We start from the raw sequence: 19,418 nt of genomic DNA, 5'->3' as shown, positions 1-19,418 counted from the left end.
TTAATGAAGAACTCATGTTTATTGTCTTTACTGTCTACTGTTAGTTAGTACATGCTCAAAAGAACCTCCAAAGCTGAGAGCTAAATAAGAGCCATTACGTAATTGTGCAATTTATTATCTGATTAGTCGATTAATCGTTTCAATAATTGATGACGTTAGATGCAGCCCTAGATTAAGTTGCAGCCATTACTGCCTGTTTATGAGAAAGAACCTCCTGAGGAAAGTCTAAAACGTTTTGTCCCCTTTAATCATTTTCATTTTCTTTGTTTCACTGTTCGTTGGTGTTTCAGTTGCTTATCAGTCGAAAACGTTGAAATGTTGAATGAATGCATCTATGTGAAAATCTGTCACAATAAAGAGGTGCAGCAGCCTGTTGCCTATGACATGTATGCAGAGCACAGTTAGGAATATTTCATATATTGTGTCTCAGGTTTCATCCTCACCAACAGATGAGATGTCAGTGAAGTGGTCCTCGCCTTCCTCTGCATTGATGAGGTCATTCTTACTCTTCTTGGTCCTTTTCAGCACTGCAAATACAACACAGAAAAAAAAAGTCATGTAGCTTCTGTTTCAATTTCAATGAGGACGATCACAACTCTCTCAGCTTCTGTCTTTAATCTCAGCTTGTCAACATTTACAGGTGTCACATGCTGCTGTGACCTGTTCACATTATTTTATATTCAGCTATTCATCGATCCTTCACTGTTGGAAAACACTGCGTAAGTTCTCAAAACAAAGTGCTTTATAGAGATTAAATCATTAGGGAGGTTAATGAAGCCATAACATGGAAGTTAAACCTTTAAATCCTGCAAAGGTCTAATGATAAGAACACATCTAACTGTGTCCTCTGATATCGTTCTATGTGTGAACCATAAAACTAGCATAACGTCTCTATTGTTTTTATTTTCAAATGGATCCTGAAAAAGGGAGTCTGGAGGAGGTTTTATTTCAGGTGGTGAACAGTAAATGCATATTTTGTTAAGCGATTAATTGTTTAAGGAAACCATGCGGTGGCTCCGGCTTCTCAAATGTGATTTTACAGGGTTATCTAAAATTATAGTTTTATTATTAGAGGATGAAAATCATAGTTAGTTGCAATCCAACACAGATTATTATAGAGCATCAAATAGAGTCCTCTAGTGCAGCCACCTGCAGTGTGCAGGTGTAAAGTATCTCTGTTGTAAAAATATCATCTTTTCTGCTCTAATAAGCTCTGCCACATCTCCAAAACTGCAGACTGTTGGCTGTTCAGTTTTTCTGTGAGAGCTAATAAAAAAGTCAGTCAGAGTCTGAAACTAGAAGAGAAGAGCTTTGAAAATGCGTGAAGGACCCTCATACTCCCATGATGCCTCTGAACTCCGCTGAGCCTCGCTCTCTGTTCTTCACTCTAATCTCATTACCCTCCAACCCCGCACCCATAATCACTGTGACTGTTACCCCGGGCGAGACTGCAGAGGAGAGGCAGTGCAGCCTTGATAAGAGAATATGTGAGAGAGAGCACATATGCGCACACATGCACACACACACACACACACACACACACACACACACACACACACACACACTCACACACTCAGAGCGGAGTGCTAGTAAAAATGATCTCCAGCAGCTATGAACAAATGTTCAATGTTACTGATTTATGATGCAAAAACAAATGTTCCTATACGTCACATTATTGATTAAGGGAAATGAATATGGCCTTGGTATGTGGATATAAGCTATCTCTGTATTTTGGTACTTTTAGAGAAGCTGCTGAACAGCTGATGGCCCAGTATGATGACTTACAGATTTTATTGAGACTAATTCAAAAATCATTCACTTTTACGATGCACACCTTTCTCATCCATCCTCTTATGTTGCTGCAAATGTATAAACACAAACTGTAAATACAAAATAAACACACAAAATAAAACACACAGACAACAACAGATAAGGGGAAGAAGAACTGGATTGGAACAAGGACATGTTTTAGGAACAAAAAGAAGGAAGAAATTGGTCGTTATCACGGGAAAACAGAGAAAATAAAATACATGGATGCATGTCCATTCAGGGCTTCCGTAGTTTGATGACAAAACGTATCATGCAAAGTAGCAGGGTTCAATGGCTCTATTGTATTTTATCTATTTAACCCAATTTGACTTCAATCTGCTTCTTGCAGCATTAAAGAAAATGTTTCCAAAACATATATAGCATTCATACTTTCAATAAAGACTTGTGATATAGCAGGCCGGGCTGTGTTATGGGAATTTTCCTTGCAGACAAAATTCTTTCAAACAAATACTAATGTCTAACCAAAGTCGTGTTTGCAGGTAGTGGGTCTAAAATAGACAGCTGGGATCGGCTCCAGCACCCCGCGACCCTGAACAGGATAAGCACCACAGATAACGGATGGATGGATGGCCTTAAATAAAACATGAAACTAAACTGGAGTTTTTTATTTTCTGAGCATTTTTTAAGCAGAATTTTCTCCACTTCAGAGAGTCGGCTGTTTGCCAAGGGATGAAGCACACGGTCTCTGATGCTGCCTCTGACAGTGTAAATAACATTGTTGTCCCATTTCTTTTCCCTTTGCGTTAATCCTTAAAATGATGCATTTTTGAAACCTGAGGGTTTTATTCTGTCTTCACTGTAGATTCTGAAGCTGTTTTTTCCTCACCAGAGTTGTGTTGCTTCCTTTTGTACCACGCTCCGTCCAGAGACTTCTCCTCTGCGTTCTTGTCTTCCTCAGCCAGCATCACCTCCTCTGCAACACAAACACACACACACACACACACACACCTGAGCTCAAAGTAGTCAGAACTGTTTGTGTCAAAACCAACTACATTTTTTATTTGACTGAGTGTGTGTGTGTGTGTGTGTGTGTGTGTGTGTGTGTGTGTGTGTGTGTGTGTGTGTGTGTGCGTGTGTGTGTGTGTGTGTCTGACCTGCTTTGCAGATCCACTCCAGGTACCCGGTTAACTCTCTCTCTATCTGCTGTTGTCTGCGGAGTTTCAGGAACTCCTGCCTCTTCTCCACCCGCTCTCTCTCCTTGGCAAACTCCCTGGAGAATCCACACACACAAAAACACACAAACACACAAACAGAAATGTTTATTGGATCTGACAGGCCTACACACAGACCCTGGAGCACTTCCCCGCTGACAGGTGTACAGCAGACCGGCCTCCAGCAGGTAAGAGTGCGTCAGTGTCCTGTCACATTGTGGAGGATCTGAACTGTCAACTGCAGGCGGTTGACACGGCATGCTTTGACAAGAAGTGAGAGTTTACCACAACAAATGACATGAGAAACATTTGGCTAAAGAAGCTACAAATGATTGTAATTGTTTGACAGAAATAATCTGTTTCCAATTGAAATAAGCCAAAAAGCCTGCAGGGAAAGATTATTATTTGAGTGAATATGAGTGTTATCACATAAAAATGTTTAATAGTTATTAAATATCGTATATAAGTAAAATGCATTTGCCTTTAAAGTATATCTTCATTTCTACTTTCTTATAATTGGCTTAAACGTATACTCTACCATGCAGCAACTGTAACGTTACCCCTTTTCCCCCTGGGGATCAATAAAGTGTTTCTGACTCTGATTCTGTCTATGTCTATACAGAACATCCAAACACTCTAATGAACTAAACTCTGTGTATTTTGTAAACAAATAAAACCCAGCGATCATGGTCAGATTGTGTCCCTGGGAAGAGACGAGTGGGACGGCCTGGCAGCTCAGGGTGAAGGAAACACCATCGACAACTTCCCCTGTTGTTTCATCTCTCGAGCGTCATCTCCTGTCATCTCTCTGCTGTCACTAACGAACTCATGAAGAACCAGTTCTCTGCTGTTTGAGACTAGTATTATGGCCTTGTGGTTGTATCCTTCAATCAACCAGTCAAGTTGCAGTTTCTATTCATCAGTGGTTCCCACAGGATGACACTGTAACTGTAGCTGGGATGGGGAATATACAGCTCTGGAACAAAATAAGAGACCACTCCAAATGTTCCCAAGCCATGGAACAAAGCCGAGCTGCGCCAAATGCGGCCTCACGTCACCCAGCAGCACTGTGACAGACTGGTGGAGAGCATGCAGAGGTGCATGAGAGCTGTGATTATAAACCAGGTTATTCCACCAAGTACTGATGTGTGAACTCTTCCTGACTTAAAACATTCTGTTGTTTAAACATGAACATGAACTTTTGTTCATGACTTTTCTTTGCATTATTCGACGTCTGAAAAACATATTTCTTTGCATCTTTTGGTTTTCTTAACCAGTCGTCATTTTCTGCAAATAAAAGACCTCAGTGAGAATATTTAAATTGGAAGTAGGAGAAAAGTTTTTTACAATAAAACAGTTAATTTTACTCAAACTACTACTGTTTCTTCATACAGAGCCTCCGTCCTGAGCTGTCGTTAGGAGGGAGGAATCATAAAAGGATTTTACGCGAACCCAATACTCTGTAATAATCTGTGGTGTGTGTTATAAAGAAACCTGCGGCTGCACAGGAGACTCACACTCTGTCATTAAGCTCCCCTTTTTAAGTCACATCATGTCTGTGTGGTGAGTCAGCAATAAGCAAGCTGACAGAAGATACAGGAGAGAGAACAAACACACATACAGAGAATACATACAGGGAAACAGGAAATCATTAATCAAGTGAAAGACAGATTAAATCATTCAGTCATTATAAAGATATTAAAATGCTTCAATTAATGTTTGAAGTGATATTATTTGGTTATGAATTTGTTAAAGCTCGTAGAATTGTCTTAATCGCTGTGTTGCTTTGGGTTATGTCATGCAAATGAGGCAGTTTTGAACTGAAATGAGCTGGGAGAGGAGATGTGAGAGAGGAGGCGGACTAAGAAAGGAAAAAAGAGAGAAAGAGAGAGAGAAAGAAGAAGAGAGGTAGAAGAAGAAGACTATTGAAATAACCGATCGAGGGATCTCCAGTCCACCCCCACCGCTCTGTGATTGGTGTGTCTCCCACACAGCGGAGGGGGAAGCTCTGCTCTGCATTGCAGTGGCTGTCTGCCTGCCTTCCTGAGGGTGTGTGTGTGTGTGTGTGTGTGTGTGCGCGTTTGTATATGTGCGTTCTAGTGAATCTAAATCTAATTTGGAGCCTTTATATTTTCCTCTCTGTAATGTGTGAGCAGTTCGTCCATGTGTTGGCTGCAGTGTGTACAGTGTGTGTGTACACAGAGCGACTGTGGCAGAGAGGATTTCCAAGTGTTGTAGCAGCTTTCACACAGTCTCACACACATACATGGTGATACATATGCCAGCATGAGCACAAACATAAACATTGCACAGAGTCAGAGCCACAGTAAACGGGACAACAAGGTTTCATACACACAGCACACATATTTGTCTCCTCTAGAAAGACTTGGGCTGATTAAAACGAGCTAATGTACAGAAACACCCGATCCTCCTCAAAAAGCTGCTTCAGTGCAGTTCTGCTGGAAGAGAGTGTCATCAACAAACAATAACAATCATACTGCACAACTACAAAACAACACGTCCCCTATCTTAACTTATCAAGTATAACAGCTTGATCAGCGGCCATACACTTCAAAATATGATCATCTAGGTACCCCTAAAGCATTCACCCATTCACACACACATTCACTGATGGCAGAGGCTGATACGTAAAGTGCCCAACAGTCAATCAGTTATCACATTCATACCCGTTGGCTATGCCACCAGGAGCAATTTGGGGTTCAGTGTCTTGCCAAGGACACTTCAACATGTAGCCTGAGGGAGCTGGGGATCGAAACTCCAACCGACTCCACTGAGCCACAGCCGCCCCATTGTTTATATCATCACAATGGCACCTGTCAGTGGGTGGGATATGTTAGGTAGCAAGTAAATACCTTTTTCCTTGAAGTTGATGAGTTGGAAGCAGGAAAAATGGGCAAGTTTTAGGATGTGAGCGACTTTGACAAGCGCCAAATGGACTGGATCAGAGCATCTCCAAAACTGCAGCTCTTGTGGGGTGTTCCCGTTCTGCAGAGGTCAGTACCTACCAAAAGTGGTCCAAGGAAGGAAAACCAGTGAACCAGTGACATGGTCATGGCTCATTGATGCGTGTGGGGAGCGAAGGCTGGGCTGTGGGGTCCGATCCAACAGGAGAGCCACTGTAGCTCAAACTGCTGAAAAAGTTAATGCTGGTTCTGATAGAAGGTGTCAGAACACACAGAGCATCACAGTTTGTTGTGTATGAGGCTGTGTAGCTGCAGACCGGTCAGGGTGTCCATGCTGACTCCTGTCCACCGCTGAAAGCGCCTACAATGGGCCCATGAGCATCAGAACTTGACCCCAGAGCTATGGAAGAAGGCGGCCTGGTTAGTGGATTTCAGCTCTGCCTTCAACATGATCATCCTGGCTCTGCTTCAGGACAAGCTCACCTAGCTGAACGTGCCCGATGCCACCTGCAGTTGGATCACTTCCTGTCTGACAGGAGGCATCACGTGAAGCTGGGGAAACACGTCTCTGACTCCAGGACCTGCATTCTTTCCCCTCTGCAATTCTCCCTGTACACCAACAGCTGCACCTCATCAGTCCGTCAAGCTCCTGTAGTTCGTGGACGACACCTCATTGGACTCATCTCTGGTGGGGATGAGTCTGCCTACAGGTGGGAGATTGACCATCTGGTGACCTGGTGTGGTGAGAACAACCTGGAGCTTAATGCTCTGAAGACAGTGGAGATGGTTGTGGACTTTAGAAAGACAGCAGCCACACCCACCACCATCACCATCAGCGACTCAACTGTTTCCACTGTGGAGTCTTTCTGCTTCCTGGGGACCATCATCAGCCAGGACCTCAAGTGGGAGCTGAACATCGGCTCCCTCATCAAAAAGGGACAGCAGAGGATGTACTTCCTGCGGCAGCTGAAGAAGTTCAACCTGCCAAAGACAATGATGGTGCACTTCTACACCGCCATCGTTGAGTCCATCCTCACCTGCTCCATCGCCGTCTGGTACGCTGCTGCTACTGCCTATTTTTTATCTTATTCTATTTAAGTCTTTTACTTATTTTTATTCTAGTTCTGTGTTAATTGTTCTGCACCAAAATCAGAAAACCAGTCCAGTTAGACTTTGGAAATAAAGCTTGTTAAGAAATATTTCATGAGAATTTCGATGTGAAAATGTAAACAAGTGAGTTATGTTTAGGAAAGAGATCAGGGGATATGTTCAAGTAAAATAATCCTTTTTTTAGCTGTTCCATATAACCACAAGCAGGCAAGCAACTGAACTCATCTTCAATTGTTGTCAAAGTGAACCCATTTTGAACTTCCTTTTGAGTTGTGCACCAAAGCAGGGGCATGGATGTAGGGTTTAGTGTTTGCACATCTGGTGATATGATTAGTATCATGAGACAGGTGTTACGATACAGTACATTTGTTTTATTACAATGCTGCAAGCAAGGTGATATATATAATTCAAAACTGTCATTGTTTAAAAAAAAACAAACCATCTGCACAAACTCGAGTATAAAGGTTTACTTTTTTCAGAATAACAATTTGAGCCTATCAGAAGAACAACAATAACTTTTAGTGGACGTACTTGATCAGGTATATTTTCTTGCAGCCATTATAGCCTGTTTCACAGCTGCCGGCTGAAGCAATCTGCTGGAGCCATTCCAACCAGTTTCTTTCTGTATCTATTCGTCATTTAGACCCCAAAATGTGTCGGGCCCAGGTTAAAAAATATATGAATTACATTTTAAAAAGTTATCATGGCTAACATGTCTGCGAACACTTTGACACATTGCTGTTTCATCCCATTTGTTTTTTTCAGACACATGTAAGACTAAATGTCAGTTCTGGTAAAAGGATGAGTCAGACAAACTGGAGATGAGTGAGAGGAGGTTTCAGAATAGACGGTCGGGAGTTCAACTTTGATCACATCTTATCCCCGCCTGCCCACGCTGATGGGATAAAAGCTGAGTGAATGGCCCAGATCTCCCCCGGGGAATCTACAGCCTCTCAACCCTGCATGTATCTGCTCTCCTGCCTGCTCTGAAGCTCAGATCGTGGCCTTTAAACAATGACATGCCCTCCGCATGCCCCAGCCAGACAGCAACACTGACCTTCCACCTCCATAGTAACTGTAAAACCATCTGACAACCGCTGTGCACTGAGCAGGAAGTAGAGAGGACAAGATCACCACAAAGGCTACCTGCCATCTGAGGCTTTTGTCCAGTCTTTGTGTCTGCCTGCAGAAATATGTTCAAAGAATGGAGTGTATGAAAGAAAGCGTTTTTGCTTGCATAATTTCTAGTTCCTTTTTTAAATCAGACAAATATATAAATAAATGATAGACGTAGCCACTGCTACATCAACCATTGGTTTGTTGACCACTGTTTTAAAGCCTTGAGTTCCACATTTTGGCCGTCGCCATGCTGTCTTGGAGCCAGAAGCAGACATGTGTGATTGGGGATGGAGAGAAGTGAGGAGCTGGCAAACACCAAATTATAGAAAAGTTTCCAATCTATCGCCATGGCTATGAACTGAATGAACTAGTTAAGCATCATGTTTACCACAGAATGAGATTCCATATGTGGCACGGGTCACCATAAATGAATCAATATGTGACACTCAACTAGCTAACAAGCCAGGTATGGTGAGCACAGACACAGAGAGCTGCTGACATTTAAATCAAATAACAGTAGAGTTTGACTGAGTGTAAAAACAGTGTGTCAGACTTGTTGGATGGTGTGTTAGTCCAATGAAGCGCACAGACAGATTATCTGTCTGATATTTACATGAACAAATCTCCAAAAGGCTCCAACAGCACAAACACGGCCCAGAGGTTACGTTCAGTGACTGAATTAGCTGAGGTGGCACCTAGCAGACAGCTAGCAGCTCCCAGCTGTCACTCAAAGAGGCCACGCCCCTAATGATGCATCACTTTAAGCCTTAATATAATGTAAACAGGTCAGTTGTATAAAGATTCTCCCCGTACAGTTGTCATGAAGAGAGAAATTAGCTATAGAGAGCCAAACTGTTTTTTGTACCAGGCTGTAAACACGTTTATTTCTGCTGTAAAGTTTAACATGGGGCTCTATGGGGACTGACTCACTGCTGGAGACAGCCTCAAGTGGACAAGAGAGGAACTGCAGCTTTTTGGCAAATGTTTGTACTTTATAATAAATACAATTAATGATAAAGCTTATAACATGGGGAAAAAACTGTACCTGCTGCCGTTATGAAGCCATATCAAAACTTGCACTTGTTTCAGCTTGTGATGAGAGCATTAACCTACACCTGACATGAATCAGACAGAGGAACAAGTTTGAGAAAAAAGACTGGGATGTGAAACAACACATTAATGACTCTCTGAGCTGACTTTGCACTTTCTTCAGTCTAGTCATCAAGCTCGTCTCCCACCGGCCCTCCATTAATTGCTGTTAGAATTAAGTAAACCAGAAAAAGCTGAAACTCATTATTAAATCCAGCAAAAACTTGTTGCACAAATGACTTCAAGTCTTTGAGGGACGCTCAGTCTCTCACCTTGATTACAAAAAGAAGCACAGAGAGGAAACACATTTCACAGCAGTGAAAACGCTGCCTTATCAGCACAGACAGAGCAGCCAACTGGAACGGCTGGTGCTGGAGTACAGACGTTTCTGTCTTGAATTAATCATCTAAGCATTAAATAACAGGAGAGTGAATGAGAATACACCTCTGTGTTCATCCAGTATAAAATGAGAGTATAAAAAAGAGCGAAAAACTGTTCTCAGTAGCTGTGGTAGCGCCATACCACAGTGTCATGTTGATGCACATATTTCTATCCTTTAGTACGATGGGGTTCAGTATGGAAAAGACAGAACTTTTGAAAGACGTCCACTCGACCATAAACTCATCAGGAAAACGTTTACAGAGTAGGGCTGCACGATTAATGGAATAGTAATCCTGATCATGAGTTTGTCTTCCCACGATAAAATAAACATCCTCCGCCCGTAGAAAACTCTGCTGCATATCAAATCAAGCGCTCCCTTAACTAACAGCCACTCCCCCATGGGGCGATGGAGAGGTTTTCGCTTCACTTCTCAGCGAGCAGGCATGTCATGTGATGAGCGCCTGCCTTGCAGCAGCAGTTTAGAGTGGAAGAGTAAACAACAGAGATGTTGTCTGGAACAGAAGACGAAGAGCTGGTCCCCTGAAATGGCTCGTCATCGCTTGTTCGGAGGTGTTTCAGGTTTAGGGCGAGTGATGTTAAGAAGAATCAATAGGAAGAACGAGCTACTCCCCGTCTCTGTCCAGTGTCAAGTCAGTCATCCAGAAAAAGAGACGCTGTGCAGTGCTTGATTTGGGGTAAAAAGTTTTCTGGTACAATTTTATTTATATTTTGTCTTTCGAAGATGTGCCAAATTGAATCTCAGTTTGATGCAAAATGTAGCAAAAAATGGAAGTGGAAGTGTTGCTCTGTTCATTTAAATGTGAAAGTACAATCAAAAATGTCCCTAAAATTAATAAATAATTGTGATTAATAATCGTGATCTCAGTTTTGATCAAAATAATCATGATTATCATATTGGCCATAATCTTTCAGCCCTATTAGAGGTAATAAATCTCATAGAAGCCATGTCTTAAATACAGTCCACCTCTCTCTCTTCAGACGTCCGTCATTAACTTAATACTCTTCAAACTCGCAGCATTATCAAATTATATTTTGGGTTAAATAACAATATTGATTACAGTAGAAAAAAAGATATGGTGGTCATATTTATGGTTATATCACCCAGGCCTACTGCACTGTATACAATACGTGTCAGTAATACCCAACATGGCCTCTGGCTAACAGGAGCAGCATTCAGCACAATGCTGCTAAGCATGACTTACAGGGAATTACGGAGACAAACAATCCATCCTTTGGAGCTAAAAAGTATGTTTGTATCTCTTCTTCAGTCAAAATATCTGCCTGTGTAAATGCTAAATACTCATCAATGTCACCAGTTAGTCTTAATCTAAGTCAAGGAGCAGGGGGATTCTAAGCACTGACAGACTGACTGAAAGAGGCATTAAAACCGCAGCATCCCTCCATGATGCTCGTTTCAATGTAAATGAAAACTTCTCAAACTGATTTGTTTCATAAATAACGTGAACACCACAGAAGTGCAATGACAGGGTCAACATAGCATGGACTTTAGAAAGTTTGATCTCAGGGTGTCAGATTTATCATCATGTGCACATACCCTCCTTGTGGATATTACGGCGATGTTGTTAAGAAGAAGCATGTGGAATCTGTCTTAATTAATAAATGCAAGAGAAGTGCAGACTCTGGAGGAGAGGATCATCTCTGTATTTCAGGTGTTTCAATGCAAGTATGGTTCGATATTCTACCCGGGTTATTTCTAAGTTAGTGATGATCCGATAAGAAAAAGTCACCCTTAATATTAATATTTGAAAGGATTATTCACTTATCAGTTGAATAGGAGCCTCCCAGCTTACGTTATCGTGCTGACCTGAGGATATTACTGCTGCAGTGGCAGAGAAGGAGAACCAGCAGCTTTAACAGTGTGTTGTTCTGAACTTACAGTATCTCTTAACTTTTTTAATAATGTGAATAAAAAAGGGAAGTCATTTGGATGTCACAGAATACTCCACTGCCTGTAGCAACACAGCCTCTGCAATAGATGCTTTGTGGCAGCGGTAAAGACAAGTGTATGAGAGAATACCAAAGCTATGGCAGCTTTGACAGGACCAGTGAGGTGAGGTGTAGAGGTAGGTAAGACCTTTGAAGAACATCTCAGCTCAGATCACAGTCTGTACTCACCCTGACAGCACACCCAGGACCAGGTTGAGCATGAAGAAGGAGCCGATGATGATGAGGGGGATGAAGTAGAGCCAGTTCCACGTGTTCCCCGAGGCGTCGTTGGCCTAAACACAGGAACACACAGAGAAACATGAATCGTATGACTATTGAAGCTGCCTATCTTTTCTTACTTTCAACAAATCCCATTAAAAAAACTAATCCATCAGTGTGTCAGTCTGTCTCTCATTTCATTCGGGCTTACCTCCTCTGTCTGTGGTTCTCAGCCCCAAACACATCTTACAAACCTTAAAAAGACTCAGTCATTCCTAAACCAGCTGGTCACTGTGGTTTTATCCCAGTTCTGTTCTATTTTTAGCAATAGAAAAATGATTCTGTGTGATTCAGACTAAATGAACTTCAGTGTGTGTATTTATGGCTACTGAGCAACATGTCATCCAGTGCAACAGTGTGCCTCCAGTGTTTTAATTTGTTTGATTGTTAGAATAACATCTGCCCGTTCCAACATTTGTATTTCTGACTCTTGTGATGTTGTTTCTGTTTCAAATGTATTTAAGTATTTTTATCATACACTACTTTGCACAGGTTAGCTCCCCGTACATTAACCTTGCATGTCATTGTTGAACATGATTGTACACCATGTGCATTGACGAGCTGGACAACCTTTGTGGTTGCATTCTTTGCTCAGGATGAACCTGCTGTTGGTCAAGTTCTTCAGGCTATTCTCATTTACTGTTTACACTCGAAGCTCAGACGAGTAATGCACTATATCTAACTTATAAAGCACCTTTCATGGGAGCCAAGGCCGCTTTACAGAGTAATAACCAACAGACAACAGAACAAAGCAAGCAAACAAATAAGGCACAAAGAGGTTAATAAAACTAGCACTGAAAACAGGGGAAGGTGGTGAATCAAAGTCCAAAGGTCGTGGTGAACAGATGGTTTTGAGGGTGTTTTTGAAAATGTTCAGGGAGGCGGTGTTGCAGATCTCTGCAGGCACTGAGTTCCAGAGGGCGGGGGCCGCAACACTGAAGGCTCGGTCCCCAACAGTTCAGAGGCGAGAGTGAGGGATGGAGAGCAGGCCTGTACCTGTGGACCGCAGACCAGGGGATGGAGTATAGGGATGGAGGAGGTCCTTTAGGTGCTGGGGGGCGAGGGAATGGAGGGACTTGTAGGTGAGGAGGAGACTTGACAGGGAGTCAGTGGAGGTGGATGAGGGTGGGGGTGATGTGCTGCCAGGGCTTGGTGCAGGTGAGAACCCTGGCGGCTGAGTGTTGGACGTACTATGTATCTATGATGTATCTATGGCAAAATTAGATGCTCAGAGCAACAGCAGTTAATTTAATTAAATTAATAACTATCACAATTGTTTCATCTTTGCCTACGACTGCAAACACAGACTCTGCCTTGTGAGTTAGTTTGAGACAACAGACAAGTGTTGGTATTTGACTGCAGGGGATGACAACACATTTGACACTGGCAGCATTACACATGAAAAGTTGTGCATAACTACTACTTCGTAAGATATCATTCCACCTAGGGCTGCACAGTTAATTGAATATTAATCCCGTTCTTCCCGCAATTATATATACATAATTGATGCCGATACTGACGTCAAGCCCTTCAGCAGACTCCTTGCTTTCCTCGAAGACTGTGGAAGACTGTGTGGAGCTTTTATCTCTGGTCCCATTCCCTCTCTTAATTGAGGCTCTGGCCGCTTCAGTCAATCCTCAGACTCCACACCAGGCTCCGATCTACCTGCCCATCACATGATATCCCGTATGTTGACAATGGAATCAGGCCCATCCTCCATTTAACTGACTACATCTTTTACTCTGTTGTTAACACACCATGACAGCCAGAGTTATGGAATTCAGACCAAACGGTCACTTCAGGTCACAAAGAGCCTGCCCTGCCCCTCAAAAGAACTAGCACCCCCTGCTGGTCTGTAGGTCCCCACTCATCCCCAAATCCTGCCAGGCAAATTCCTGTGATAATCACAGATTAAAAAATTGGGGGTACACTATAATCTAAACATAATTCAGCATTAAGATTCTCTCCACTGGAGGGAAATACAGCCCTTGTAAAAGCAGCCCTAAGTATTTAGACAGGCGCTCCTACAAACCTCTGGTCTCACACTGTAGAACACATATTGCTTTGTGGGTTCAAACACATTAAAGCGCTGCATCCTGACGGTGTGGAGAAGATAACTTCCACACCTCTGAAGACCCATAATCAGAGGACTGCTGACGGGAGCAAAGCACTGAGCCTGCTCACTGCGCTGCTCTGCTGTAATGGATCCGATTCTCACTTCTTTTCCAGTCTCTGCTGTCTAATCACCGCCTCCCTTTGGAAACACAAGACAATCAAACAGAATTGGTGTTGGTGTGGAGCACAGTGTGTTTGTGTGGTTTGCTGGTGAGGCAGTAATGGCACACGCAGCAGTCACAATCTGAGGCTCATGTTCTCCATTGTGACTCTCACCCCGCCTCAGGGCTCTGTGCTGTATTAATGTTTACAGAGTTCTTTACAGCAGACACTCATATTCGGATTATTACTGTGGGAGGTTAATTTGATTGCTGAAAATTGTCTGGTGATGCACTCGTTTACTGCCACCCATTGTGAGGCCTCCTTCTCATTCAGCAGCAAGTTTTACTTTGCGTCCATTGATTTGCTCATTGTCTCCTCAGATAAAGGATGAGTCTTATTAGAAGCTCTAGGATTGCTCATCCACACAATACAGGTATTACACAAGTTAATTAGAGGATAAAATGCTTACATACAGAATGTCATGCAACACTTGGGAGTACAGTTGTGGCCTGTTTCACCATCAACATACTGTGACCTCATAACCTGCTGAGACCAGAGCTGTTGTTTGGGATTCTTTTTCACCTTCTCTTGGCTTTATGGGATTAGTAGGACCTGAGTAGTATAGCATGTAAGCATGTCTTTGGACAGTAGTTTTGAAAAATTCTGTCCTTGTTTGGGGACAAAAGTATTTTTTTTCGTATAACACAATAAAGTTATTAAATAGTTACAATGCCTGAATGTTGCTGTGCAAAAATGTAAATGCAAACAATGCAGCGTCTCTAAAATCTACAACATCACAGTTCTTCTACTGTTGCTTTCAACGAGCCATTTTGCTCCTGACAAAGAGATCTGAAATGTACTGCGTATTTTTATCATGTACTGTATGTATACAAATTTTAAAATTATTTTTTAATGATTTAATTTCTTTGCCTAAATGTCTAATAAGTCCACTGGTGGAACTACATGAACAGCAGAGTTAAACTCATTACCCTTCTTATCATGAGACTACTTAGCTAAAAGCTACTAATTCGCATTAAAGGGAAGATTTTCATTTATGGTGAGGTGCAATCTCTGAACCCATCGGCTACAGTCTGAAGCCTCTGGGAGCAACGCTGAAAATCTTGGGCATTCCAGAGTAGCCAGTGTTTAGATTAACGACTTCCAGCCAAGACTTCATTCTCCGTGCGATGCGTTGTTTACAGTCCAGTTAGCAGCTTGAGAAGCGACCGTGTGTTCAGAAAGTGAAGTGAAACTCTCTCCCCCCGAGGAGCGCCCGTTCATCTGTTTGTGCTGAGTCTCAGTTTAAACAGTAAGTTACACAGAGGCTGCACTCTGGCTGACTTCAGCGGGATGAAGCCGAAAAAGAAACAGATTTTGTGGTGATCGACTTTAATTAACGGCTCTTCAGTTTGCTGAAAGAACAACATCATGATGCAGATTAGGAACAACATGAAGCTTTGTCAGGTCTGTCCTCAAGAGGAGAAGAAAACTACTTTAACATGACAAGTTTGTTGAACAGAGGTCGGAGCCATCATTTATGATGCATTCAAGGAAGTCGGGAAATCTAAACGCTGAACGGCTTTCATGACACAGCGTCAAGCAGGTTTGTCTCAAGTTAAAATGTTTGATCTCACAGATGGTTAGCTGTTAGCAGGCAGATGTCTGTCTATAGACATTACTTAGAAGCTAAATCGTCATCAGATGACCCTGATGGGAGCTGTGATGTCATTATGATGGATTACGTTCCGCCTGCTTTTGCGCTCCACGAACTGTTTTTTTCTCTGAATATGCCACAGCCTGCTGATATGTGATTGGTCAATAGTACTCGGACTACAAACGTACCACAAACAAAAACCAGAACACTTTCTGTCCGAAAATCTGCCTACAGATTCTACATTCATAAATAGATACTAGATGAGGTGTGAAAAGGTGAACATGACCGCATGAATCAGTGCAGCACTTGATCCAGGTTTTCTGCCTCTTGACTAAAAAAAGTCTATTCACATTATATTTTCAATTCACTTGTTTGAACTTAATGTTTGTTTTAATGGCATTAATTTGATATATATATATATATATATATATATATATATATATATGTATAGTATCCCTGCTTTAGAACTAAACTGTGCATCATTGTATGCTATTAAACAGGTTATTATTTTATTAATGTTAGGATGAGTTCGCAGACACAGGGCCAGTGTGATGAAACAGTACTAACGGTGTCAGATAAAGCAGCTGCAGCTGACTGGAGAATCTGTTTCAGTTTATACGACTTGTTGAGATTGATCGTCTCCTGCTGGGGGTCATATTGACCCAAACTTCCAGGATGTGAGATAACAAGATTATGGCGTCTGCAGCTGCAGAGCTTGGATTAGGTTGCCACAGCTGGTTATTGCTCTGCTGTCAGCAACTCCCATTCCTCTTCATCATTCATGATGTGGATATCTATTATATGTTCCCAGAGGATTATTCCTCATGCTGTGGGTGGCGTTAGTCGTTGGTGAAGAATTCTGACCATGACTTCAGATACTGATGCATTCACTGTCATCACTTCAAGTCTGCAGGGGCTTTTGACCAAGACGGAATAACATGCAGACTGAGACGTAACACATGGATAACATCACTTGTTTCCATGGATACCATAGGGGGCTCTCTTTTTGAAGAACTAGAAGGTGGTGCAGTTTGAGACTTGAGGCAATCAGCGAGTCTGTCATTAATAAAGCAGACTCAGGTGTGTGAAATGAGGCTGTTGATGGGAAATGTTTCTATCGCTCCCAAGCAGCTATACGCTAAAAGAGATGTTTATGATATTTAACAAAGTCTCTTTGAACACTTTGGGTCCACATACTGCAGGTTTGATTTTATACTGTTATTACTATGCGACTATACTACTAAGACTATCACAATGCATATTTGCATCGCATAATTTACTCGACTCTGTCGTTCATTTGTTCGCCCTGTTGTGTTGTGTCAGGCCTTTATTCAATATCACCAACAATATTACTGACAATTATAATGAATAACATGTAAGTTCCTCACCCTGTAATCCCTTTAAAGTACTTTCAGAACCGTTTTTAACAGTATTGACACTATTAATGCAAGATGTGCAGAGTTTGCTGCTTTGATTCTAATCGAATATTTAAAACATGTTATAACATTTAAACATTAACCTCAATTGATGATTAATTTATTTCACAACATCACTAAAAATGTAAACTTAACTAGAAAATTACAATGAAGAAAAAAACAAAAAGCCAAGATGTATTAATCGTATATACAGTTTAAATTTAGTGGATCAAAAGCACAGAATGACAGAATCACCACGGCAAGGAGAAGTGTTTCAGCATCAAGGCAGAAACGTGTACAAAGATAAAAGGTTCAGTCCAGCAGTGTGTCGGGTTTGACAAATTTGAAGTGAAAGAATAAGAGATATCTTACCAGTGAGGGGTCTGAAGGTCCTTATTTTGAGTGGCAGCATTCAAATTTTTCTGCTGCAATTTTAGCTCCATGTAAAAAACAGTCCTCCGTGTAAAAATACGTTGCTATCCTCCTGATTTTAAAGGAAATAAGAGTCATTGAGAGTACAGCAACGTTTTATAAACTACAGTATCTTTGTTTAAATCTGATTTTAAAATAGTAAAAGCAAACAAACTTTTTTTTGCTTTTTAATTTTTTTTTGGGTCATTAATTACAGCCTCATTAGTCATGGTAGTATAGTAGAAATTATTGTTAATTTAATTTGCTGGTTTTTATTCTATATTTGGACTTTTAATTTTAAAGTGATCATCTCAAAGATCTTAGTTTCGTTCTCTTTGACGGCACCCATGGCGATAAAGGGTAATTGTGGGAGCACGCTTCCCAGATATCCAGACAGTGTTGTGTGTGTGACTTTTTCCTGGCTGACGGTCGCTTTCCTTTTCAGACTGTTTGCTTCATCTGAGAGTCGAGTTTGTTTCTTTTTCTTTGGATTTTCTCTTATTGTTGAAGTTGTATCTGTAGTCATCCATCTTTTCTTTGTTTGTTCAGCCGTAGTAGATTACTGTTTACTCGCAACACTTGCAGAGACCGCTTAGCTCCGCCTACCCTCTCTGACAGACCAACCACTGCTGGCTGATGAAAAACGCGTCACTACCTGGGCGCCGCTTGTGAGTTTTTCTGCGAATGTCGCCACAGACACCCAGTCTGTAATAATACTATATACTGCAAATGCAAAGGCTTTCATCAGTGGGCCATAGGCTCAATCATTTATTTACATGAAAATCTTCAAGATTATAACTTTAAGTATGACCAAAATTATCCCTCATTACACATGAGAAAAATGTTTCTGTTATCATTTGCAGGTATTAAGAAATAAAGCCAATTCTAACTTAAAGTCTAAAACCATTCATAAAAAAACTTTTCTATCTTCCAAGAAGATATAATATCAAAAGAGCAGGCTGCGCTAAAATGAGTGACGTGGCACATCTTGTGTTACACTGTTCTAATTGTGCTTCAACTCAGATGTTATTCATTTGGCACTGTGACATTTACACTGTTATACGTGTTGCTTTACATCTGTTTATATTTTCATGGACAAAGCCATTAAACTGTGAATCACAGTAGTCTGTATGGAGAAGTTTGCAAACCAAACCATCCATCCATCTATTATCTATACCACTTATCCTGTCAGGGTCGCGGGGGGCTGGAGCCTATCCCAGCTGTCATTGGTCGAGAGGTGTGGTAACACCTGGACAGGTCACCAGTCAATCACAGGGCTGACACATGGAGACAGACAACCTTTCACGCTCACATTCACACCTACGGGCAATTTAGAGTCACCAGTGAACCTAATGAACATGTGTTTGGACTGTGGGAGGAAGCCGGAGTACCTGGAGGGGACCCACGCATGCACGGGGAGAACATGGATTCAAACCGGGACAGTGCTAACTATTGCACCACCGTGCAGCCCCAAACCAAACCAATTTACAGTAAGTCAACAGAAATTAAACATAAGGCAATGGATGAATTTGTTCAGCCTTGGATGCTCGGGGACTTCTCAATGTGCCCTTGAGGATGCAGGTTTGTAAGTGCGCCAAAGTTTCCCTGGAAATGTATGAGCCGATATGTACAATATCTTTATGGGGGAAGGTGAAATCTATTGTCCAAAACTTATACGTTGCGAATGCAGAGTTCAGATAGATTCCCATGAGGACACAGAGACACAGAGTCTCAGCCCTGCACAGCCTCATCATCCATCTCTGCTCCCCACTGAGCTATTTTTAAACATTTAACCTCTTCTGTCAATAGTCCAATCAGAGCAGTGGAGACAGCTGCTCCGAGCTGAATTTTAAGAGTACACTGTAAAAAC

General features: G+C 41.8%; 1 protein-coding gene across 1 annotated transcript in view; it reads right to left on the bottom strand.

Moving 5' to 3' along the window:
- The window catches only part of cacna1ba (calcium channel, voltage-dependent, N type, alpha 1B subunit, a), a 141,687-nt gene that overhangs the window by 65,878 nt on the left and 56,391 nt on the right, over positions 1–19,418 (bottom strand). The window contains exons 7-10 of the mRNA XM_069682367.1: positions 11,762–11,865; positions 2,925–3,040; positions 2,657–2,743; positions 446–527 (exon numbers count right to left, since the gene is read on the bottom strand). Of these exons, the coding sequence (XP_069538468.1) occupies positions 446–527; positions 2,657–2,743; positions 2,925–3,040; positions 11,762–11,865 (389 nt within the window). The remainder of the gene's footprint in view (positions 1–445; positions 528–2,656; positions 2,744–2,924; positions 3,041–11,761; positions 11,866–19,418) is intronic.

The sequence above is a fragment of the Semicossyphus pulcher genome, unplaced genomic scaffold (assembly GCF_022749685.1).
Source record: "Semicossyphus pulcher isolate SPU_LCO1_2020_fin unplaced genomic scaffold, fSemPul1.0.p SCAF_6, whole genome shotgun sequence".
Classification (NCBI taxonomy): domain Eukaryota; kingdom Metazoa; phylum Chordata; class Actinopteri; order Labriformes; family Labridae; genus Semicossyphus; species Semicossyphus pulcher.
Note: the sequence above shows the minus strand (reverse complement) of the source record. Positions and strands in the feature narration are given on the sequence as shown.